The sequence below is a fragment of the Poeciliopsis prolifica genome, unplaced genomic scaffold (genome assembly GCF_027474105.1).
Source record: "Poeciliopsis prolifica strain line A6 unplaced genomic scaffold, Auburn_PproV2 SCAFFOLD147, whole genome shotgun sequence".
Taxonomy (NCBI): Eukaryota; Metazoa; Chordata; class Actinopteri; order Cyprinodontiformes; family Poeciliidae; genus Poeciliopsis; species Poeciliopsis prolifica.
The window spans coordinates 367,858-388,351 of NW_026562522.1; the positions used below are offsets into that span (position 1 = coordinate 367,858).

General features: G+C 38.6%; 1 protein-coding gene across 3 annotated transcripts in view; it reads right to left on the bottom strand.

The window, feature by feature from the left end:
• cadps2 (Ca++-dependent secretion activator 2) overlaps window positions 1-20,494 on the bottom strand; it is a 177,274-nt gene that overhangs the window by 101,582 nt on the left and 55,198 nt on the right. For all 3 annotated transcript variants that reach the window (XM_055025422.1, XM_055025423.1, XM_055025421.1), the window contains exons 9-11: window positions 18,993-19,059; window positions 17,691-17,799; window positions 15,180-15,377 (exon numbers count right to left, since the gene is read on the bottom strand). In XM_055025422.1, the coding sequence (XP_054881397.1) occupies window positions 15,180-15,377; window positions 17,691-17,799; window positions 18,993-19,059 (374 nt within the window). The remainder of the gene's footprint in view (window positions 1-15,179; window positions 15,378-17,690; window positions 17,800-18,992; window positions 19,060-20,494) is intronic.

Below are 20,494 nucleotides of genomic sequence, written 5' to 3' on the forward strand. Positions count from 1 at the left end.
CAGGGATTACTGCTGGACACATCAGTGTATATTGCCTAGTGAACTTTTACAGGAATTGCGCGAGAGAGTTGATGGTGGTGTTGCTGAAGCTCCCGCTGTTGCCATAAGGCCAGAGCACGCTGAGCTGCGAGGGCCTCCAATGCTGCTTGCAGCTTTATTTGTTCTTACTTTTCTAAGAAGTCCAGGCAGATTCCCACAAGAGTTGTGAATTTCTCCTCCAGAGTTATCTGAACATGGTGCCATTGCCCAGTATGGTTTTCACTTTATATTCACAAGTTGTTTTTGGACTTAAGCGCTAAAACTTCAATCACACTGAAAGAATGGCTGAATAGGGCATCTAAAGGAGCTCCAAACAAGGGGGTTTGATGCTATCATTAGCATCAAACAAGAGAGGTAAAAAACACATAGTATCCCCGCCTGAGCAAACCTGGGTTTATTTCTCTCCTTCAGGCCCTCTTATTAATGGCCCCAGCAAGTGAAAAGCCTAACACTTCCCATTCTGTCATTATTGTGGAAGTACATTTGGATATGGGAAGTTTATGAGTATGACACATGGCTCTACAAAAGACCATGAGTCACTGAAGAATGCCAGCACCGTGGCCACGCTTGCGACGCCTGCGGCCTGGTGCCAGGGAAAAGCATTAGTGATTGCTTTTTATCAACACTGCCATTTTGTTTTTGTTTGGATGTAGAGATGCCCACAAGGTCTCCCCTCCTGATTCCCAAATGCACTCATCCACCCAGACGCATTTCTTTGTGGCTTTTGTGCGATGGTAAAAAAAAAAAAAAAAAAAAAAAGGCAGCAAAAGTGAAATCTTTACAATCAACTTCCAATCAAGAGTCATTTGCTTTTTTTCTATTCTTTTCTGCAGACTCTCTCACTTTCTGCGTACACTTAGCCTTCAATTCAAGTGGCCTAGTTTCACTTAATCTAATTCCGATGTAGGTCATTTTACATTTGTTACCATCAGATCCATGGGATTATCCTTAATGTAATTTAGAGAAAAGACCGGGCTAAAGGAGGCAACTCTAAAGAAAACGAGACAAAGAGATATAGATTAGTGCTGATAATAAGAAAAGGGAAAAGGAGGGGAAGTATTGATTGATGGACAAACAGCAGAAGAGTGTTGATTATCTGTGTCAAATCCAACTCTAAGAGGGGGAGGGGTGTGTGTGTGTGTACGTGGAAGTCATTGGGACAAAAATATTCTGAAGCAGTAATGGATCGAGTATGAGAAGATGTCACAGAACCTGACAGAGTTGATGCATTTGGTTCATATTGTTTGTTGCCCCCCCAGCACACACATCCACACATGCCCACACACCCTCACACCCAACTCATATTTTCCAAACAGTTTATTGTGGATTTAAAGTTTTAGGTTACAGGTTTAGTTTGCCACTTCCTTTCCTCATTTTCAGTTATCTTGCTGACTTATTTGAAATTTTGTATCACACATTGCTAATATTTAATTTCCCATGTCTATACAACTGTGTGAAACGTATCCATCCATCAGCATCATCTTTTCTGGTCTGTTGTGGACAGGCATAGTGGGGATCACGTGATGTCGTTGGTGATTATAGATCAGCTGTTGCTCACCTGGGGATAGAGTGAGTGGGTGATGGGGGAAGGTTTACTTTTTGCTGACCGCATCAATTTAGCACATTTTGTCTTTATTCACTGTTCTTTCTATGGATCCGTTTTTATGCTGTGTGGACACTGTGAAGTTTTGGATATTGACAAAATAAATCAACTTAAATGCAACTTGGATTGCGTTTTTGATCAGCTGGCGCGTCAACAAAGATTACCCTATTCAGCCACTCGGCGACCTAGTTTGACAGTTGCTAATATTTGTCAGCAAAAAAAAAACAGCGATAGAAACAACAACAGAGTTTGTCGCACAGCTGGACGCCAACGCGAGCCCACGCCACCGCCACCGCCACCGCCACGATGCCCACGAAAGAGAATCGCTTGACAGGGAAGTAGAAGACGACAGTGGTATGTAACCCAAACGTTTGGTGCTGCGTAAAGCTTTTAATCGCAGTTTGGTTCTGCCACATGAAGCTGTTGTGATGACACGCCCCCCCGCTAAGTTTTGCTGTGGGAATGCCGAATTTTGGTGTGCGAGTGTGTGCTGTGGCTCTGCGTGCGTTCAATAAAGTTTAAGGACGTTTCCTGAAAGTTTCCTTTATTTGGATAAAAATGAGTGGATTATCTGTTGTCGAGAAACCTGATAAGGATAAAAGAACGATTGTTCTCACTGAGAAAGCTCTTGCAAATAAAATTGAAACTCTCCAAACAGAGCGGAAAAAGCATGTGAAGAAAATGAAAAGTGTAACATCTCTGAAAGAGCTAATGCAAGATGATAAGAATTATTCACAAGTAAAATTACTGCTGGATGAGTTGACACACTTGTTTAAAGATGTCATTGTATTGCATGAATCCTTGCTGCCTTTAATTCCTCCTGATGAGAAAGATAAACAGAATGCATGGTTTTCAAGTATCACTGAATACAACAAAGGATTTATTGAGGATGTTGAACTGTGGCTTTCTGAAACAAATAAATGTGCAAGCAGACCATCCTCTGACATTAAACTGTCACAGGAAACTCCATCAGGAGAAGTGGAGGTTCAAGAACAAGTGGAGCCTCAGTTGTCTGCCAATCTCCAGCATGACATTCAAGATGATGTGTTGCCATCTGACAGTGTTTCAAATCAAGGAAGCAGGTCAAGCTCCAAAGTATCTTCAACTTCATCTGCACGTATCAGAGCAGAAGCTGAAATGGCAGCTTTGCTCGCGCGTCAAAATATGCTCAAAGTAAAACATGCTATTGAAGAACAAGAGGAGCAACTTAGGAAAAGGAAAGAACAGCTTCAACTTGAAGCAGAAATAGCTGCAACTGCTGCAAAAGTAAATGTGTTGAAAACTGGATCTGCAATGCAAAGTTCAGCTTCACAGAAATCTAATGGTATGGAATCCTATTTTAAAACAAAAGAAAATGCTGTTGAAACTCTTAATGCTAAAATCTTTGTTCCACAGACAAAGAGAAATGCAGTTAGTGAAAATGCAGAGCTTCAAATAAAAACAGTGCAACAAAATGTGACAAAGAAAAGGTTTGCACCTCCTTGTTTTGGACCTACTCGTCCTTTAAGCGGAACATTATCAAATATGCCGCTGCAGCAAGTTGCCCAATCAGCAACCAATGAAAATCTGTTATCCATTATGGAGAAACAAAATGAATTAACTTGCATGTTGGTTCGTCAACAAAGTCTGTCTTCGCTACCCAAAAGAGAAATTCAACCCTTTGATGGCGATCCACTTCATTTTCAGGCATTTATGCGCTCATTTGAACAGGTCATTGAATCAAAGACTGATGATCCTGATGATTGCCTGCATTACCTCGCACAGTACACCAGGGGGCAGCCCAATGAACTTGTCAAAAGCTGTCAACATATGTCTGATGGTGGTGGATATGTAAAGGCAAAGACTATGCTGTATGAGCATTTTGGAGATGGATATGTTATTGCATCTGCTTACCTGAATAAAGTTCATTCGTGGCCCTTGATTAAATCAGAAGATAGAAAGGCCCTTCAGGCATACTGTTTGTTCTTACGTGAGTGTTGTAATGCAATGGAAGATCTTCATTATCTTTCTGAATTAAATATACCTGCTAATATGCTTGCTGTGATTAAAAGATTGCCATATAAATTGAAAGATAAATGGCGAACAGTAGCATCTGACATTCAGGAGAAGCAGCATCAAAGAGCAACATTTTTTGACATTGTTTGCTTTATTGAGCGTCAAGTCAAAATTACTACAGATCCTGTCTTTGGAAAGTTAAGTGATGTTCCATTAATAAATTCATCAGCTAAGAGCACAGATGGAGGGAAACGTTTTTCTCGCCCAAGAACTTCAGGAAGTAGTTTTGGCATCACTACCTCTGCTGTTGAGAGAAATAATCCATCAGAGGCTCAAGACCATCACACTGATGTGAAGATTTGTTTGTTTTGCAAAGGTGGACACAAACTGGAGTTATGCTCTCTTTTTGAAAGGAAACCTCATAATGAAAAGATCTCATTTCTTAGGAGAAATGGTGTTTGTTTTGGTTGCCTATGTACAGGGCACATCAGTAAAGAATGCAGAAAACGCCTTTCATGTAAAATCTGTGGTTTCAGACATGCAAGCATACTCCATATTCACAACAACAATAAGAATGAAGTTCAACTTGTTGCTGAAGGAGCGAAATCTCCTGACACAGTTCAGACGAGTGGTCTTACTGGGGCTGGTGGACAGGACTGCAAGCTTGCTATTGTACCAATCAAGGTGAAATCAAAGAAAGGTCAAAGGATACTGGAAACGTATGCCTTTTTGGACCAAGGGAGTTCAGCATCCTTTTGTACAGTGGGTCTTTTAGATGAGTTGAATCTCATTGGGAGAAAAACAAAGATTCTCTTGCGCACCATGGGACAAGAGAAAGTTGTGGACAGTTTCATTGTACCTGAACTTGAAATTGCTGGATTGGACAGTGACATGTATTATGACATGGCTGACCTCTTTACTCAGCACAAAATGCCTGTAGATCTGAGTAATATCGCAAAGCAACAAGATCTAGCTAATTGGCCGCACTTGAAGTGTGTTAATTTGCCAGAGATTAAAGCACAAGTGGAGCTTTTGATTGGCATGACCATGCCCAGAGCTCTAGAACCATTGGAGGTCATCGGGAGCAAAGGTAATGGACCTTTTGCCATTAAAACTGTGCTCGGCTGGACAGTGAATGGTCCAATTGAACGAGAATGTTGGGAAAGAACAAGTTGTCTGTCAACTGTCATCATGAATAGTGTTTCTGCTGTCTCCCAATAGAGATACCTGGACACAAAAAATAATCCTGCAGACATTGCTTCCAGGGGCATGAAGGTAGAGCCTTTTCTACATGACACTACATGGTTATCTGGTCCTGCATTTCTTACACAGCCAGAGACAGATTGGCCTGTAAACCCAGAGAACTTACAGGAACTTCCACATGAAGACCCTGAAGTTAAAGTATCTGCTTCTGTCGGTGTGTTCCCCAGACAAGATGACGATCATCCTCTGACCTTTTTGATTTGTCGTGCTTCATCATGGACTCGTCTTGTCAGAGTGATGGGTTGGATTTTGAGATTTAAAACATTGCTTTTGCATCAAAAAGAAAAAAGACATATTTTCCAACTGCATCTGAAACAACCCAGTCTGAAGCTGCTCATCATAGGGTTGAGCTACATACTAGCTTTCTTTCATTGGGAGAGATTGAGGATGCTGAGATGCAGATAATCAAGTTCTGCCAGAAGGAAAGATATTCTGAAGAAATCTCCTGTCTAAAAAAGGGAGAGAATGTTAAACAAAGCAGTCACATATATAAGTTAAATCCTGTGCTGGTGGATGATGTGCTGCATGTTGGAGGATGTCTCAGTAAGGCTGCCATGTCTGAAGATTCTAAATATTCTATCATTGTAGCTAAAGATCTTCACATTGCTTATCTTATTCTCCAATATATTCATAAAGAGGTGGGTCATGGAGGTTGGAACTTCATGCTCTCGAAGCTTCATCAGAAATATTGGATTCCTGGTGCTGGTACATTGATTAGAAAGATCATGTCAAGGTGTGTGATCTGCAGATGGCTTTGTGGAGCTGCAGGCCAGCAACAAATGGCTGACCTGCCTGAAAGCAGAGTGACCCCTGAGAAACCTCCCTTTAGTTTTGTTGGAGTAGATTATTTTGGTCCATTTGACGTGAAGCGTGGAAGAAGTCTTGTGAAGAAATATGGAGTTATCTTCACATGTTTGGCAATAAGAGCAGTACACATCGAGGTTGCTTCATCTCTCGACACAGACTCTTTTATTAACGCCTTACGACGTTTCATTGCAAGGAGAGGCCAAGTACAAGAACTGCGGTCCGATAATGGTACCAACCTTGTGGCTGCAGAGCGAGAACTGAGATGAGCTATTGAAGATTGGAATCAAGAAAAGATCTCTGATATGTTGTCACTGAAGGGGGTGAAATGGATCTTCAATCCTCCAACTGGGTCGCACCATGGTGGAGCATGGGAGAGATTGATTCGTTCCATCAGAAAGGTTCTTACTTCCACTTTGCAAATACAGCATTTGGACGAGGAAGGACTTCAAAGTGTTCTTTGTGAAGTGGAGTCAATCCTCAATAGTAGACCTATTACATTGGAATCCACCGATCGAAATGATCTGGAAGCTCTAACACCGAACCATCTTCTCCTACTCAAGTCTAATCCAAGTCTGCCACCAGGTTTATTCCAGAAAGAGGATGTTTATGCAAGGAAACGATGGAGACAGGTTCAATACATATCTGATCTGTTCTGTAAAAGATGGATTAAAGAATATCTGCCTCAACTTCAACAGCGCCAAAAGTGTATGAAGATTAGACGCAACTTTGTTTTTGGAGATGTGGTCCTTATAATGGATGACTCGGCACCACGGGGTTCTTGGATCATCGGCAGAATCACAAAAACTGTGCCAGACAAAAATGGACTTGTACGTCAGGTCTGGATTAAAACTCCAACCAGCCACTTATGCAGACCCATCACAAAGATATGCCTTCTTCAGGAGACTTCCGACCAATGAAGACAATGCATTCGACCGACCTTTTGACATGACCTTTTGACTTGACTTTACCACAACTAGATGTACATCGCAGACTAACTATATTTAGGCTAAGTGCTGGTAACCTCTGGCCTATGACTGACCGATTGACTATGGATGGACTATTTTGTAAAAAAAAAAAATCTGTTTTGACTATTGAAAATGACTTTCATGGACTATTTGAATGTAATGTCTCAATGTGAGTTTTGATGTTGTGTATATCTTAGGTAATGGTGTTGAATGAGTAATTATTACTGTGTAATGATGTAATAATTAGGGGCTGGAATGTTGTGGACAGGCGTAGTGGGGATCACGTGATGTCGTTGGTGATTATAGATCAGCTGTTGCTCACCTGGGGACAGAGTGAGTGGGTGATGGGGGAAGGTTTACTTTTTGCTGACCGCATCAATTTAGCACATTTTGTCTTTATTCACTGTTTTTTCTACGGATCCGTTTTTATGCTGTGTGGACACTGTGAAGTTTTGGATATTGACAAAATAAATCAACTTAACTTGGATTGCGTTTTTGATCAGCTGGCGCGTCAACAAAGATTCCCCTATTCAGCCGTTCGGCGACCTGGTTTGACAGTCGCTAATATGGTCCATCCTATGAAACATAAGAATGTTTATTTAGCAGCTGCAATCACAGTTCATCATAAGCCACTGTGTAAGGTTTTGATTGAAACCTGGAATTATGGTAATGTATCTGACTCCGCAAATCATTTACATACGCAGAAATGCTTACATATACAGAAAGTCAAAAATTTTTTGGTAAGACCACATCAGCGAACTTTGTACTAGATGTGTGAAGGAATAAATATTTTCTATCAGTTTGCGGAAATGGGAACCCTTCTACCATTAGCCACTCTGATGGTAGAACCGTCCACTAGGCAGTAGCTCCAATAGGAAAAAGGTTGTCATATTCCATTTTAACCCTTTAATGCATAGGGGTCACTACAGCCATTTTTCTGTGCCTCTTCTGGATTTTTATGTTATAAATGTACACAGACCACTGAAGTGGACACTAATGCATCACAAAATACACTATCAACTACAGGTCATCAGCTGCAAATTATTTTTGTTAAATCCAATATGGCCAACAGACAAAAAAGTATGCCCTGTCCCTCCATCTACTGTAGACCACTCTTGCAAGTAAAAAATAAAATATTGTGACATAAGGTAATCCCTAAAGAGCAATACTACTGATGTATTTTTCAAATAACTTTGTATTTGGGGAAAATTTTCTTCCAATTTTTCTCCGAGTATTTTTTCTTTTTTCCATTAAAGGTGTTTTATTTTTTGTAGCGCTGTATTAAAAGGATGTTGCCAATTTTAATGTCTTAATTCTAAGCTGGGAGTTGCCACAAAATTTCACTGTGCCATTTTTGTTGTTTTAATATCTACAAAGATGTCCGTAATGCATAATGAGTCTCTGTTCTGTGTTAACAGCTGATGGAGGAAGGCAGAAAGTACTGGCAGCAGAGGTGGTGGCATTCTGGGAGGATGACACCTATGAGGGGGTGTCCGAATGGACTGTGGTGAATTGGAGACCTCAAGTCTGCCCAGCCAGGAACTCAGTGACCTCAGGTCTACACTGCGGGAGAGACACCCGGCCTGTCCTGAACACAGCGCAATGTTGAATCATGTTTGGACAAAAAGCCATCGCCACATAGTTCAGAAGTGGACGAGCATTTTGTCTTAATATCATTTGTAAATGCTAAAAAATTAAATACAATAAAAAAATTCTGTGCCCCATTGATGTTACTCACATATATGACCATGTTACATTTAAGCAGTATCATTTGAATATATTTTAGTACAGCACTGACTGAATTTTAATATGGTACATATAATAATGATTGGGGTCAGGTTTATTTATAAAATCATATGTACTGTTCAGTGGGGAAACATCAACCAACCAATCAACATGTGAGTAATAAATTGTGATGTAATTTTTTTTTCTTCCAATGAGAATCCACGTCGGTCTCCTTTTGCTATTCATATGTTATGTAGAGTCATTAACAACTCGTGCCAGCACACGCCCCTCCAACTTCATACCCTGCATGTGGGATTCCACAATCTACACTACAATCTGTTGCTCAGGAGCTGAGCTCGCCTCAGTATGCATGGTCCAACACCACTTTTTGTGCAGAGATAGTTTTGAAACTTATGAGAATATTCACATTTCTAAAGTACTCAAACTTATACAACTAAGATAGTTACTCATATTGCCAATCAAAGAAATAGAAATGACTGAATGGTTTTTGATTGTAAGAAAAGTATCATGTTTGCTGGCCATATTAATAGACTTCTTGGCAGATTCCTTTCTTTCTAATTTCAACTAAATAACTTGGAAAGCACACTCCAAGTGGCCTGGGCATGCAGGACTGTATTATTTTAATATATATATATTTTTTTAAATTATTGTGAATGAGTGGCAGTGAGCCACAGTAAAGTACATATGGATGAAATCAACATTGAACAGTAGCATTTAATATGTATAAAAAAGGCTGATGTTAGAGTCCAAGATAGTTAGGAATATCAAGTCACAAATATTGGTGTTGAACATACGTTTTCTTAATTACTGTAGTGTTGTGATTTTGAAATTGTACTTGTGCTTCGTTAATGTTGAAGTGGTTTGCACCTCAGGACCACCGTACAAATGAGATTGTTCAAAAAGCAAAACACTACATTCTTCTTGTCCAATTTTAATAATAAGAAGCTACCTTGGGTCTTAAAATTAAAATTATAACTGGCAAATAGATTAAGAACTTAATTTTTCCTATTTTTCTATATCAATCGAGATTTAAAAGGGAATCCCCAAAATAATGTTTTTTTTTCTTTTATATTATGAAATTTATATTTGGAATACATAAAGTTGTCAATTGTTCAAAACCAATTCTTTGATTAGCCCAGCTCTTCTTCATTAACTAAACCTTTAATAAAATCTTTCGTCATTAAGCATTCATAATTTATACTTAAATATGACTTCATCATTTTAATGGTTGTATTTTTTTAACCTTTGAAGACCATAACACTGAAAATAATTAAATTGCCACAATATTATGCAGTTTGTTAACATCCTTGCTTTCATTGTCTGGGAGCAGAAGAAGATCTCTGCAAAATCTTCAGTAATACAGTTCAGCTAAATAATTGTCAATTAATGTATTTGTAAAACTACACCCAGAGGAAAACATGCAGAGGCTTGTATGTTTTTCAAGAGTGATGCTGAAAATCTAGTCCATGCATACAGTATGTTAGTTCAACGCTTCACTATTGTAATCCTTTACAATCAGGAAATTTAAAAATGAAGTTAAAAGCTTTCAGCTGATTTAAAACACTGCAGAAAATTCAAAGAACATATATTTCTCCTATTTTAGCTTCTCCTCATACACTATTAAATCCGCAACAGAATTTAAACGCAATCTTGATACATTTTTAGTTTTAAAATATAGTATATCAAAACTTTTTTTTTTTTTTGAATCTTGTGATTTTGTTCACGTTCTGCATGCCTGTCCATGTATGTGAGGGGGAGGTGGAATGGTGGGTTTCTCTGCTCAATGTTTCCATATCCATGCAGTCTGGACTTCATTGGCATTGTCACAGCAACAGTCACATCTATGTGACATCCTCCTCTGAACCACAGAAGCAGTCACTGATGGCAGGTTATTGATGCAGAGCAAGAGGAAGGAGAGGACAGGGAGCATTTCAGAAGCAGGTGCAAAATGCTGAAAGATCTGACATGATCTGCCTGTCAGACCTAAACAGCTCTGGTGATGTCAGGGCCAAGATGAAGATGTGGGCAGACAAGTCTATCAGCGTCATTCTGGTTGAGCATGTATTCTCTTCCTGAGTGCACAAATAGACAAAGTGAACCGACAGAAAAGTTTCAAAAGGCCACATGAGCTGTTGAGAGTCTGAGGTTAAGAGGGATGGACAGCTTTTATGTTCTACCTCAGAGCCACCTGGTTCTTCTAAAGTAAAAAACATCACACCAATGACAAGAGGACTACATCTGAAAACGCATGAGGATCCAGTCTTTCTGAATCTAGTAACATTGAATACTGATCAAAGCTCTGGCTTTTGAGTTTTGGGTCACAGATTAAGTATAATTAAAATGCACAGCAGAAAGATCACAAAAAAGAGCATAATAATAGGAAGAGAAAAAAAGATGCTATCTGAAAAGGGAATCATTTAATAGTAAAAAATGTGATCAGATTCAAGCATCATTAAAGGCTCTGATGAAAACTTGACTGGCCTTTGCAGGTTGTTTCAGTGCTCAACCATTTCATGATTCTTCCTGTTCAAAAACGTAGTTGATAAAATTTCCTTGCAAAATTAAGTTGTAACTCTTTTTCTTATGTTCTCATTTTTAAAAAAAACATATTACTGGGATTTCTGATAGTGTCACAATTAAAAATCAAAATTCACACCTATAAATTTTCTATCTTAAATACTAACCTCAACTTAGTCACGCTGATCAGAAAACCTGTTTGGCTGTAGCTAACATGGCAGCTGAAAAGGGGGACAACAGAGTCAGTTGTTCCAAGAAAAAAAGCTGGCGCTTACCTCAGACAACATATTGCTTGTCTTCATTTGTAGTTTGTTTTATCTTTTCTACTTTAATCTTCCTGGAAAACAATTACCTGGAACATGAATTTTAATATCTTATTAAACTTTTCAAGTCTTAAAATTTCAGGATGAGTATAAAGAAGAGCTCTCAGAAAAATTAGTGTTTGTCACATAACACAAATGTATCTGTAAATATACAAATTAATGGTAATAAGTGGACATTAAAAATTTTAGGTGGGATCTTTGCTGGTAAATATATTACCTGAACAAAATGAGAAATACATGCGTTAAAATAATGCTCAGTTCAACTTTGGAATTATTTTCATGTGTGTAATCTGAATCCAATCTTAAACACCAGAACAATTAAATGATGTAGACTAGTGATTTGGCACCAACCAAATCTTACCTAAATCTGAAAGCAGGCTATTCCCTTAAAAATCTGTGTGTGCACACGTAGTCATCGTTATTTAGCCAATATATTTCATGCTGATGAGCACACACGTATAGGTTTTACAAAGAAGAAGAGGGTTTCACAGAAACAACAATTATTCCAGTGAATGACTTTCTGTCAAACCCAATAAGCACTGATATAAAGAACAGCAACTAGCACCCAGTTAGGAGCTATTTAAGGGACACCATCTATTTCCTGCTCCAAACAGCATGTCAGCACTTCTCTCTACTGACACTTCAATCTCTTCTATTAAACACTAATGAGTGGTGGTGAGAAAGGAAAGCTATTACAGCAAATTACACACAGCAATAATCAGCTCTCAGCATGAAACTCCCTCGCAGCCAGGCCTAGCTTGGCAGGAGGCTAGAATTCAAACAAAGTCCACTGCAAACACAGAATAAAGAAAATAATTTGCAAATAATGTGGATGGGTGAGAAAGAGAGGGTCAAATAAAAAAAGTAGGAAATGAAGTCTAATAAAGAAAAGATAAAACAAAAAAAGGAAATTAATTGGACATATTGGAAATATCAACAGGAAGCACCACAGTTTCTGGACACAAATTAAGTATAATTTATATACATAGCAAAAACATAATAATAGCATAATAATAGGAAGAGAAAATAAGATTTTATCTGAAAAGGGGGTAATTCAATAGTAAAAAAGGACAAACTGGTCAAAAACTGTCAGAAACCTGGAAAAAAACAGGGCATTGAGACAACATTTAATATGCCTTAAAAATAAAGTTAGGAGTATGAAGACAAATTGTCTGGAGTTTTGAAATTCAGAGGGAGGGAAGAAATGTTTGAAAGAATAAAATATTGCTTTTAATGGAGTGAAGACTTTTCACTCCATGCTTTAGCAAGGGAAAAGGTCACGCTACACTTTTTTTATTGTCCGTCATTTTGATTGACTAAGTCAAAAATATTGTCACATCGTATTTTTATCCATCAATTTTTAAATTATATTAATCTGGGATATTCTGTTGCATTTCTTTTTATTTAGTTTAATATTCAACAAGTTGAACAGAGAATCACACCATAATCAAGCTGAGGAACACATAACTTTTTCTCTACAGTGATAAAATCCACTGACAGAACAACTGAATTAAATGCTCCAAGTATCCTGTCCATGACTTTTCTATGCACGTTCAGCTCTTTAACCTTGTTAAGTCCCTGATTCTGGTGCTGCTGCTCTGTCCTGTCTTATAGATGCTTCACTATTGCATCCACAGTCCAGTTGGTTGTCTAGATGAACACAGATGTATTTATATATTGATATATCAAGGTATTGCTGAACATCTGGTTGGACACAGTCTTTCAGGACAAACTGTGGTCTGTTTGTGAAGTAGTCATACATCGAGGTGACTGTTGACTCATCTACCTGTGTGTTCTGGAGTTTCTTAAGGAGCAAATCAAGGTGAATTGTGTTAAATGTACTGGAGAAATAAAAGAACATGATCCTCTTATGCTCTAGATCTTACGATGCAAGGTGGAAAGATTTGAAAGGAACAACAGTAGAAGGAATCCCTTCAGTATCAGTATTGATGGACAAGGACTTACAGGAGGGGCTGAATATACCATATGGGTCAATGTATATTGACCCATATGGTATATACCCATACCCAATACCCATATGGGTCAATACCCATATTGCTCCGTATGGGTCAATATACCCATATGGGTGGTAATTAAAATGTGTAAATTAGGTAACCACATAAAAATACTCAGATGGTGTGCCTTTGATTCGGCTTCCAAACCAAACAAAATTGATGGGAGATTTAGAGGATGGATCCAAAAAGGATTAACCACTTACTATACATTTATCCAGAAGGGGGTATTTCAGAGTTTTGAGGAACTTCAGAGATCTAATGGGTTGGAGAGGGATGATTTCTTTAGATATCTATAGGTTAGGGCCTATTTTAATCAAACCAGGACTTTTTAGGGTATTTCTGTCCTTGTTGAAGTCAGGTTCAAGCAAGAAACTTGTTTCTATAATGTACAATGGTATTCTATCGCCTAAACAAGGTGACACAAACTACATAAGAAATAAGTGGGTAAAAGAAGAAAATTTATCTATCTCAACGAAAGTCTGGGGACAGATTAACAAATTACATGGGACGACCTCGAGCTCCAAAACATGGAGGTTTGTGCTGTTAGAAAAACTCAGTTTGATATTTTGTAACTCCAGTTCAGAAAATAACATCGGGGTTCTGGGGTTGTCCGGTGATAAAAGTTTTTTGGGAACAAATATATTTCCACCTAAATAATATCTTTACTGAAAAAAATCCCATATAAATGTGAATTCCTATTCTTAGGAAGCATTTCATTCGATAACTGGACTCTGGAAGATAAAAAGCTGCTGTTAGTGCTTCTGGCAGCAAGCAAAAAGACAATCACTAGAAAATGGTTAAAGCCTGAAGCTCCTACAGTTGAAGACTGGGTCAACAATGTACAGGACATTTACATTCTGGAGAAATTGTCTTTTTCTCTTCAAAGTCGAAGGGAATCATTTTTTAGGATCTGGTCTAAATGGACTAACTATAATTCCTGTGGACTAAAGATGTCTATCCCATGCAAGTTAGGTGGTGCTACATAGAATATCCTGGTTCAGGACTGTGGCAAACTTATACTCTTGATTGTGTCTTTGATTGTGTCCCAACATGAGAAAACCCAGACCAGACCCACTCCACGCCCCCGCTCACCCTTTTGTTATAGATGTTCTGTTATTATACAAAAAACCTGGATTGGCTTATGTTATTCCTTTTCATACCCCCAGTGTGATGGAAGCTAGATTGTATAAGTAATTGTATCCTGCCTTTCCAAATAAAAAAAATAAATAAATAACATGATTCTCACAGTGCTGCCTGCTTTGTCCAGGTGACAGTGGGTTTGTTGAAGCAGGTGTATGATGGCATCATCAATTGTGATGAGCAAACTGCCGAAGATCCTAATATGTGCTTATCCTCTTACTCAGGTCGGCCAGAAGGAGTTTTTCCAAGACCTTCATGACATGGGTTGTCAGGGCAACAGATCTATAGTCCTTTATAACTGACTGACTGACACAATCTGGACCTGTAGCCTTGTTCCAGTTCAGTCTCTCCAGCTGCTTCTTCACCTGACTTGAACTCACAGAAAAGTGGGAGGGGGATCCAAAGGGAGCAGCACCAAGCAGAAGCCAACAATCTTCTGCTTGTTAGCTAACAAGTTAAGGGATGGCCTATCCTCTATCCTCTTTGCTTCTGCTCTGCATCCACAACATCTCCTTTTCAACTCCTCTGGAATTTCTGGCTTCAGTTGTGGTATAATTTCAGCTTTTCCAACATTAATCAGCTGCTCCCTGTTGTAAAGTCAATTCAATTTGAAAATAAGTTATCTATCCCAAGAGGTTAGGTTAAACTTTACTAATCCCGTAGGGCAGGAGTGTCAAACTCCAGTCCTCGAGGGCCGGTGTCCTGCAAATTTTAGATGTGCCTACCTTTTTTGTTAAAACAGTAATTAAAACACAGTGACACCTACTGATAGGTGACGGTTTTCTGTGTCCGCCTTTGCACTTCGCAGCTTTGCTGTGTGTTGGTTGGACTGGTTTATATGACTGACCAGTGGCTCTGTACATAGCCTGAACCCAGAGTGCTCTGTCCTGTTCGTCATCACAGGCGAATGTCACCAAGTCGCCCTCCTTTACAGCATTAAAAAACACCTGGCCACCTTGCAGACCTAAAAATGGCAAAAACAAAGACGTGACAAACTTGAATAAGCTTGACGAGCCAGTTGTACAAGCAAAGTACATGCCAGATAATTGTTCTCTTATTACGATAGATTTTTTTATTACCATATATTGTCTTTTAAACCTCTAAAGGTTTATTCCTCCAAAGAGGCGTCAGTACGATGCGATATTATGACATCAGAAACTGAGTTACACTGTATTACAACTTGCATTAAATTTTAATGTAGGAAATTAGGATTTTAACATGTTTTATTGCACGTTTGTTGAAATAAACTGGACAACGGTATAATGGATGGAGCTGTTTCTGTATTGATTTCGAAGTTGCTTAGCAATGGGAGCCAATAGTATTGTCACAAGGTCATAAAATGAAGGAAACTATGAAACAAAACACAATTTCCAGCAGTGGTTGTTGAATATGTCCGATTTTAGATCGTAACATACCACACACTGTATTTCTAAGGAGTTGGGTTTGGAGGCTGGATCTAGACCAAATTTACAACAGGGGCCAGAGGAGATGGGACGTCAGGGGTACCCTTAGAAGGAGGGGCTACAGAACCTCCCTGAACAATGGAAAAGCAGACAACTGCACCCATTGTTTAAAATGTGGCCCTCCGGGTCACATTTCCAGAGGATGCCAAGCTCCACGTCAGCAGCAGAAAAACATCAGAAGGCTACTGGCCTCAGACCAGCAGTGACCCGGCCACCACATGAAGAGTACCGCTGCTGGCATTACTGCCACCGGGAAGAATCAGTTGACATTAGCCTCCAGAGGTGTTCAGTTTGCTCAGCTACCATGTGTTGTTTCAAAGCATTTCAGACACCATACATGTAAAGCAGTAAAACTTGCTGAACAATATCTGTGTGAAAAAAATAAAAAGAGTTGTTTTCCACTTGTAGAAAATTTTGACCTTTCCTCAGATAAAAGGAATTTGTAAAACTAATTTGTAGGCGTAAAATGGTGAGCTGCACTTTTGACAATCTACCAGTTGTAGCGCTGTGGGACCCAGGTGCACTGGCTACAGTGATAAATGACAATAGGAGGGAGGAGCACTTACTTCACACCACTATCAGGGGGATAGATGAGCTTTTAGGATTAGAACCATTAAATAGGCTTGCTGCTAATCAAACAGAAATACCATTTATTTGGTGTATTCCCATAAAGTGGGAGAAGTGATTGTTTATTCTAAATAGTGGAATCATGAGCATAAGTTGTACATTTACAGAATAGAGATTCTTTCTGTCTATAAAGGCACATTCACTAAGCCAGCATGGCACGACTGAAGGATGACTGCAGTTGCACTGGCACTGGCACAGCTCCTCCTTTAAGTTTTCAGAGCTCCAGGATGGTCAGTCCAGGCAATGTAAATGCTAATAAACTTTAATCAACATTTCCCAACAGATCAATATGATCTTTGAACAAATTCTCCCTCTGAATCCTTCCATTGGCGGTGTTCTCCATCAGAGCCAAAGTGCTCTTCAATTACGCTGCACACCTTTGCGCAGCTTATATACACACCTTCATCACTTTAAAAATAATCAAACCTGATATGTTTGGAGTTAATCTGCTGATCCAACCCTGTTCTCTTTTTTTTAGAGAAATGAAATTACCCCATAGAAGCATTCCATGCACTTCAGCGCACAGACCAATGCATTACATCTTTATGCTAAAAACTGTAGACGAAAACATTCGAGTGAAGTTTTCACCTACTTTTATTTTCTATATTGTGTGAGTATGTGAGATTATTGTTGGAGGTTAAATGTGGTTCAGTTTTATCGTTTACATTTAAACAATGAAATATTAAAATCAGAAGAAAAAAAAATTGGGTTAAATGCGTCTTGGTCTAAATAACACTGAATGTTGTCAGATTTCAGTGTATTTAGATGCTTTCTAGTTTGACATTGTTCACAGGAAAAGTTTGCATGACCGACGGACATTTTCATCAGGGAAAGGTGTGCATATATTTACACAAACATTGACACAAAGTTAATTCTTATACATGCTGACTTATGTGTAAAATACTGTTTTGTGCATATGCACACTTTATACATGAGGCCCCTGGTATGTTTTTGAAGAAGGAATATTGTAACATGATGTAAAGCTCAAAAAAGTTGGTTTTATATAACACTTCCCCTTTAAGTCCACCATAATCTGTTAAAAATAAAATCTGTGAAAATGTTTCCTTTATAAAAACAAACTTTAACCCTTTAGAAATTAGGAAAGAAAAAAAATAAATAATGGTTTCCACAATTCATTTTTCTACATAAATAAATGTAGACAGATAAGTATTTTCCACATAGTCTACCTGTCTGAGGTTGGCAGTAGTCTACAGTGTAGCCTTCCAGCTGCATCAGTTCCTGAGGTTCAGCTTTCCTCTCTCTGTAACTGCACATTGCAAATGTGTACTGACTCACCTATAGGAAGCAGACACATAGTTGGCACCTCCAAAATGAGCATGATCAATTATCAATACATTTCATCTTTCTCTCCTTTTTGGCAAATTATTTGGTACTAAAGCAGTAGAAAGCAAAAGTTCTACTAGCAATGGCATAATGACATTAAACATAATGACATTAAACATACAGATGAAAAAGATCAGTTTATGAATTCTTTTTACAACCAGCAATAAATCATGAGTATACATTACAGTATACATTATCGTTGCCTCCCTGTGCTATTTCACTCAGTTCAAATGTCACTTCACAGCTCAGTCTGGGATTTTTCCCCTTCACATAGAGTTTCTCCGGTAGATTTTCTAGAGGACAAATCAGTGAACAGGAGGAAAAGTTGTGAATGAAGGTGTTAATTTTCTGTGCCTTTTAGAATTGTAGTCTGTAGTTTTGTCAAAGGCAGCAGAAAAGGCAGCAATCATTTGTCAACAGCTGAGGGCCCACACCCTCTGGATGAAACAAACTGTAAAATAAGGTGTTGGTTTTTACCAGGATCGAATATATTGTAAAAATCCATGTTCCCATGAATTCTTTTTTCTCACTATGAACCACTAAAACATGGCCATTTCACTTTGACAATGGAAATCTTGATGTATCGGTGAATGTAGATTCTCAGTCCAAAGACCTGATCTTTTTAGCCATTAAAGGAGTTTCAATTAGAATAAACTAAGCAGCCACATTTCACAAAAACATTAAATGATTTTTCACCCATCTTCTCTTGACCTACAAAGATCCTGAGTAAGTGCTCAGAAAGTAAATGAAAGTTCAAGAAAAGTATAGTAAAGATTAAATAATGTAATCTTGAGTTTAAATTAGATGAGAAATCTGAGACTGCTATGAGGATTCTTTTGTTTGATTTTCTTTCAACTGACCACATTTTAGTAAATAAAGGACCAACAAAACATAGTTTCAAACAGATTTTACTGGTGGATAATGTCTGCCAAAAGGGCTCCACTGCAAGACTTGACTAAAAACTACACTCTAATTAGAAAAACACTACCGAGTGAAATATAAACCCTTGCCTTTAGTTCTACATGTAAAATTGGTTCCAGAGGATGGCTATAGTCCCTCCTCTGGAACCCAAGGACCTCTGATCTAAGGTTTTACACCTACTAACTTCATTCAAACTTTGTTGCAGAGTCGCAGGAGCATCTTACCTGAACAAGAACAAAATATCTTTTTTTCCAGCGTTTCCAGACTCTAAGTCCTACAGCATGCAGGTACCTGATGCACAAACATAAAAAGATTATCAACCTCACAGTAGCTACCATGTTTCAATAACTCTAAAGAATTCAGTTTAATTTAAATAAAGTGGTTTCAATCAAATGAGACAAAAGATATCACTTTCACACCAATATTGGAAGATGAAAATGCTGACTTCTTATTGCCATAGAATGCAAAACTGAGGCTTTATTTAAAAAACTAAAAATTCAAAACTACTTTATTGATCCCAAAGGGAAATTAAATTAAGAAGACTGAGTAAAGACACTTGTTTCATCGCAAACATTCTCATAAAGAGCATGGTTAAGAAAATTAAGCTTTCTTGATTTTCTGAAGAAACCTTCTTTGAATTCTGTTCTGGAGAAATTCCATAGCCGTTCCTAGAAAAGAATCAGATCAAAACCAGATCCAAACCAGATCAGCCATTTTAGGTCCCTGTTTCTGATGCTGCATTAGATGGCAGAAGAGAATAACTCTCACAGCAGACTTGTAGAAGAGACCAGTCTTAGAGACGGCATCACTGTTGTGTCTCCAGTGTGTTGTTTAGGCAAACACTGAGATATTTATATTCCTTAACCACCTCCACTTTTTCTCCCATGATGGAAATACGGTTTGATTGATTTAACTCTGTTTTTCCTGAAATCTACAGTCATCACCTTTGTTTATTTACAGTGGAGGAAATAAGTAACAGATTCAGTGACACCCCAAACTTCTCCACAATAGGCAAGACTGTAGGTGTAGTTATAAACTGAATGTTCACCTGAAAAACACTTCTAGGATTAGATGACTGTTTCCACAAATTTGTATTTTTTTGTGTATGTGAGTGTGTGTTTTTGATGTCAAGCACTTTGAACCTTGTTTCTGATGTGCTACACAAATGAACTTGACTGATTCATTTGTTTTGTTTGCATTAAAGATGAGATGAGATGATTGTTCCCACATCATGACACAAAGCGGTCCATCACCTCTCTGTATTTAGCCTCGAGCCCATCTTTGATACACCTGACAACTGCAAAATCATCTGAATATTTCTGCAGATGACAGAAGTCAGACTTGTGCTGGGAATCTGAAGTGTAGACAGTGAAAAGGACTGGTGAGAGTACAGTGCCCTGTGTTGCTGCTACCGGGAGAGCATTCCAGGAGACTGCTCTTCCTGGACTTCACCTCAGCTTTTCACACCATCATTCCAAGCAGACTGGTGAGGAAACTGTTTTGGGAGAGAGTAGGATCCCACCTGTCCTCGGCACTGAACACCAACACCAGATCTCCACAAGGTTGTCTACCATGGTGGTGGGGCTCATTTCTGGAGGAGATGAGATCACATACAGAGCGGAGGTGCAACGACTGTTTGCCTGATGCTCCACTAAACCACCTCCGTTTGAACACCTCCAAGTCGAAGGAACTGACGTTATTTAGGAGATGTAAACGTTCAGATGAT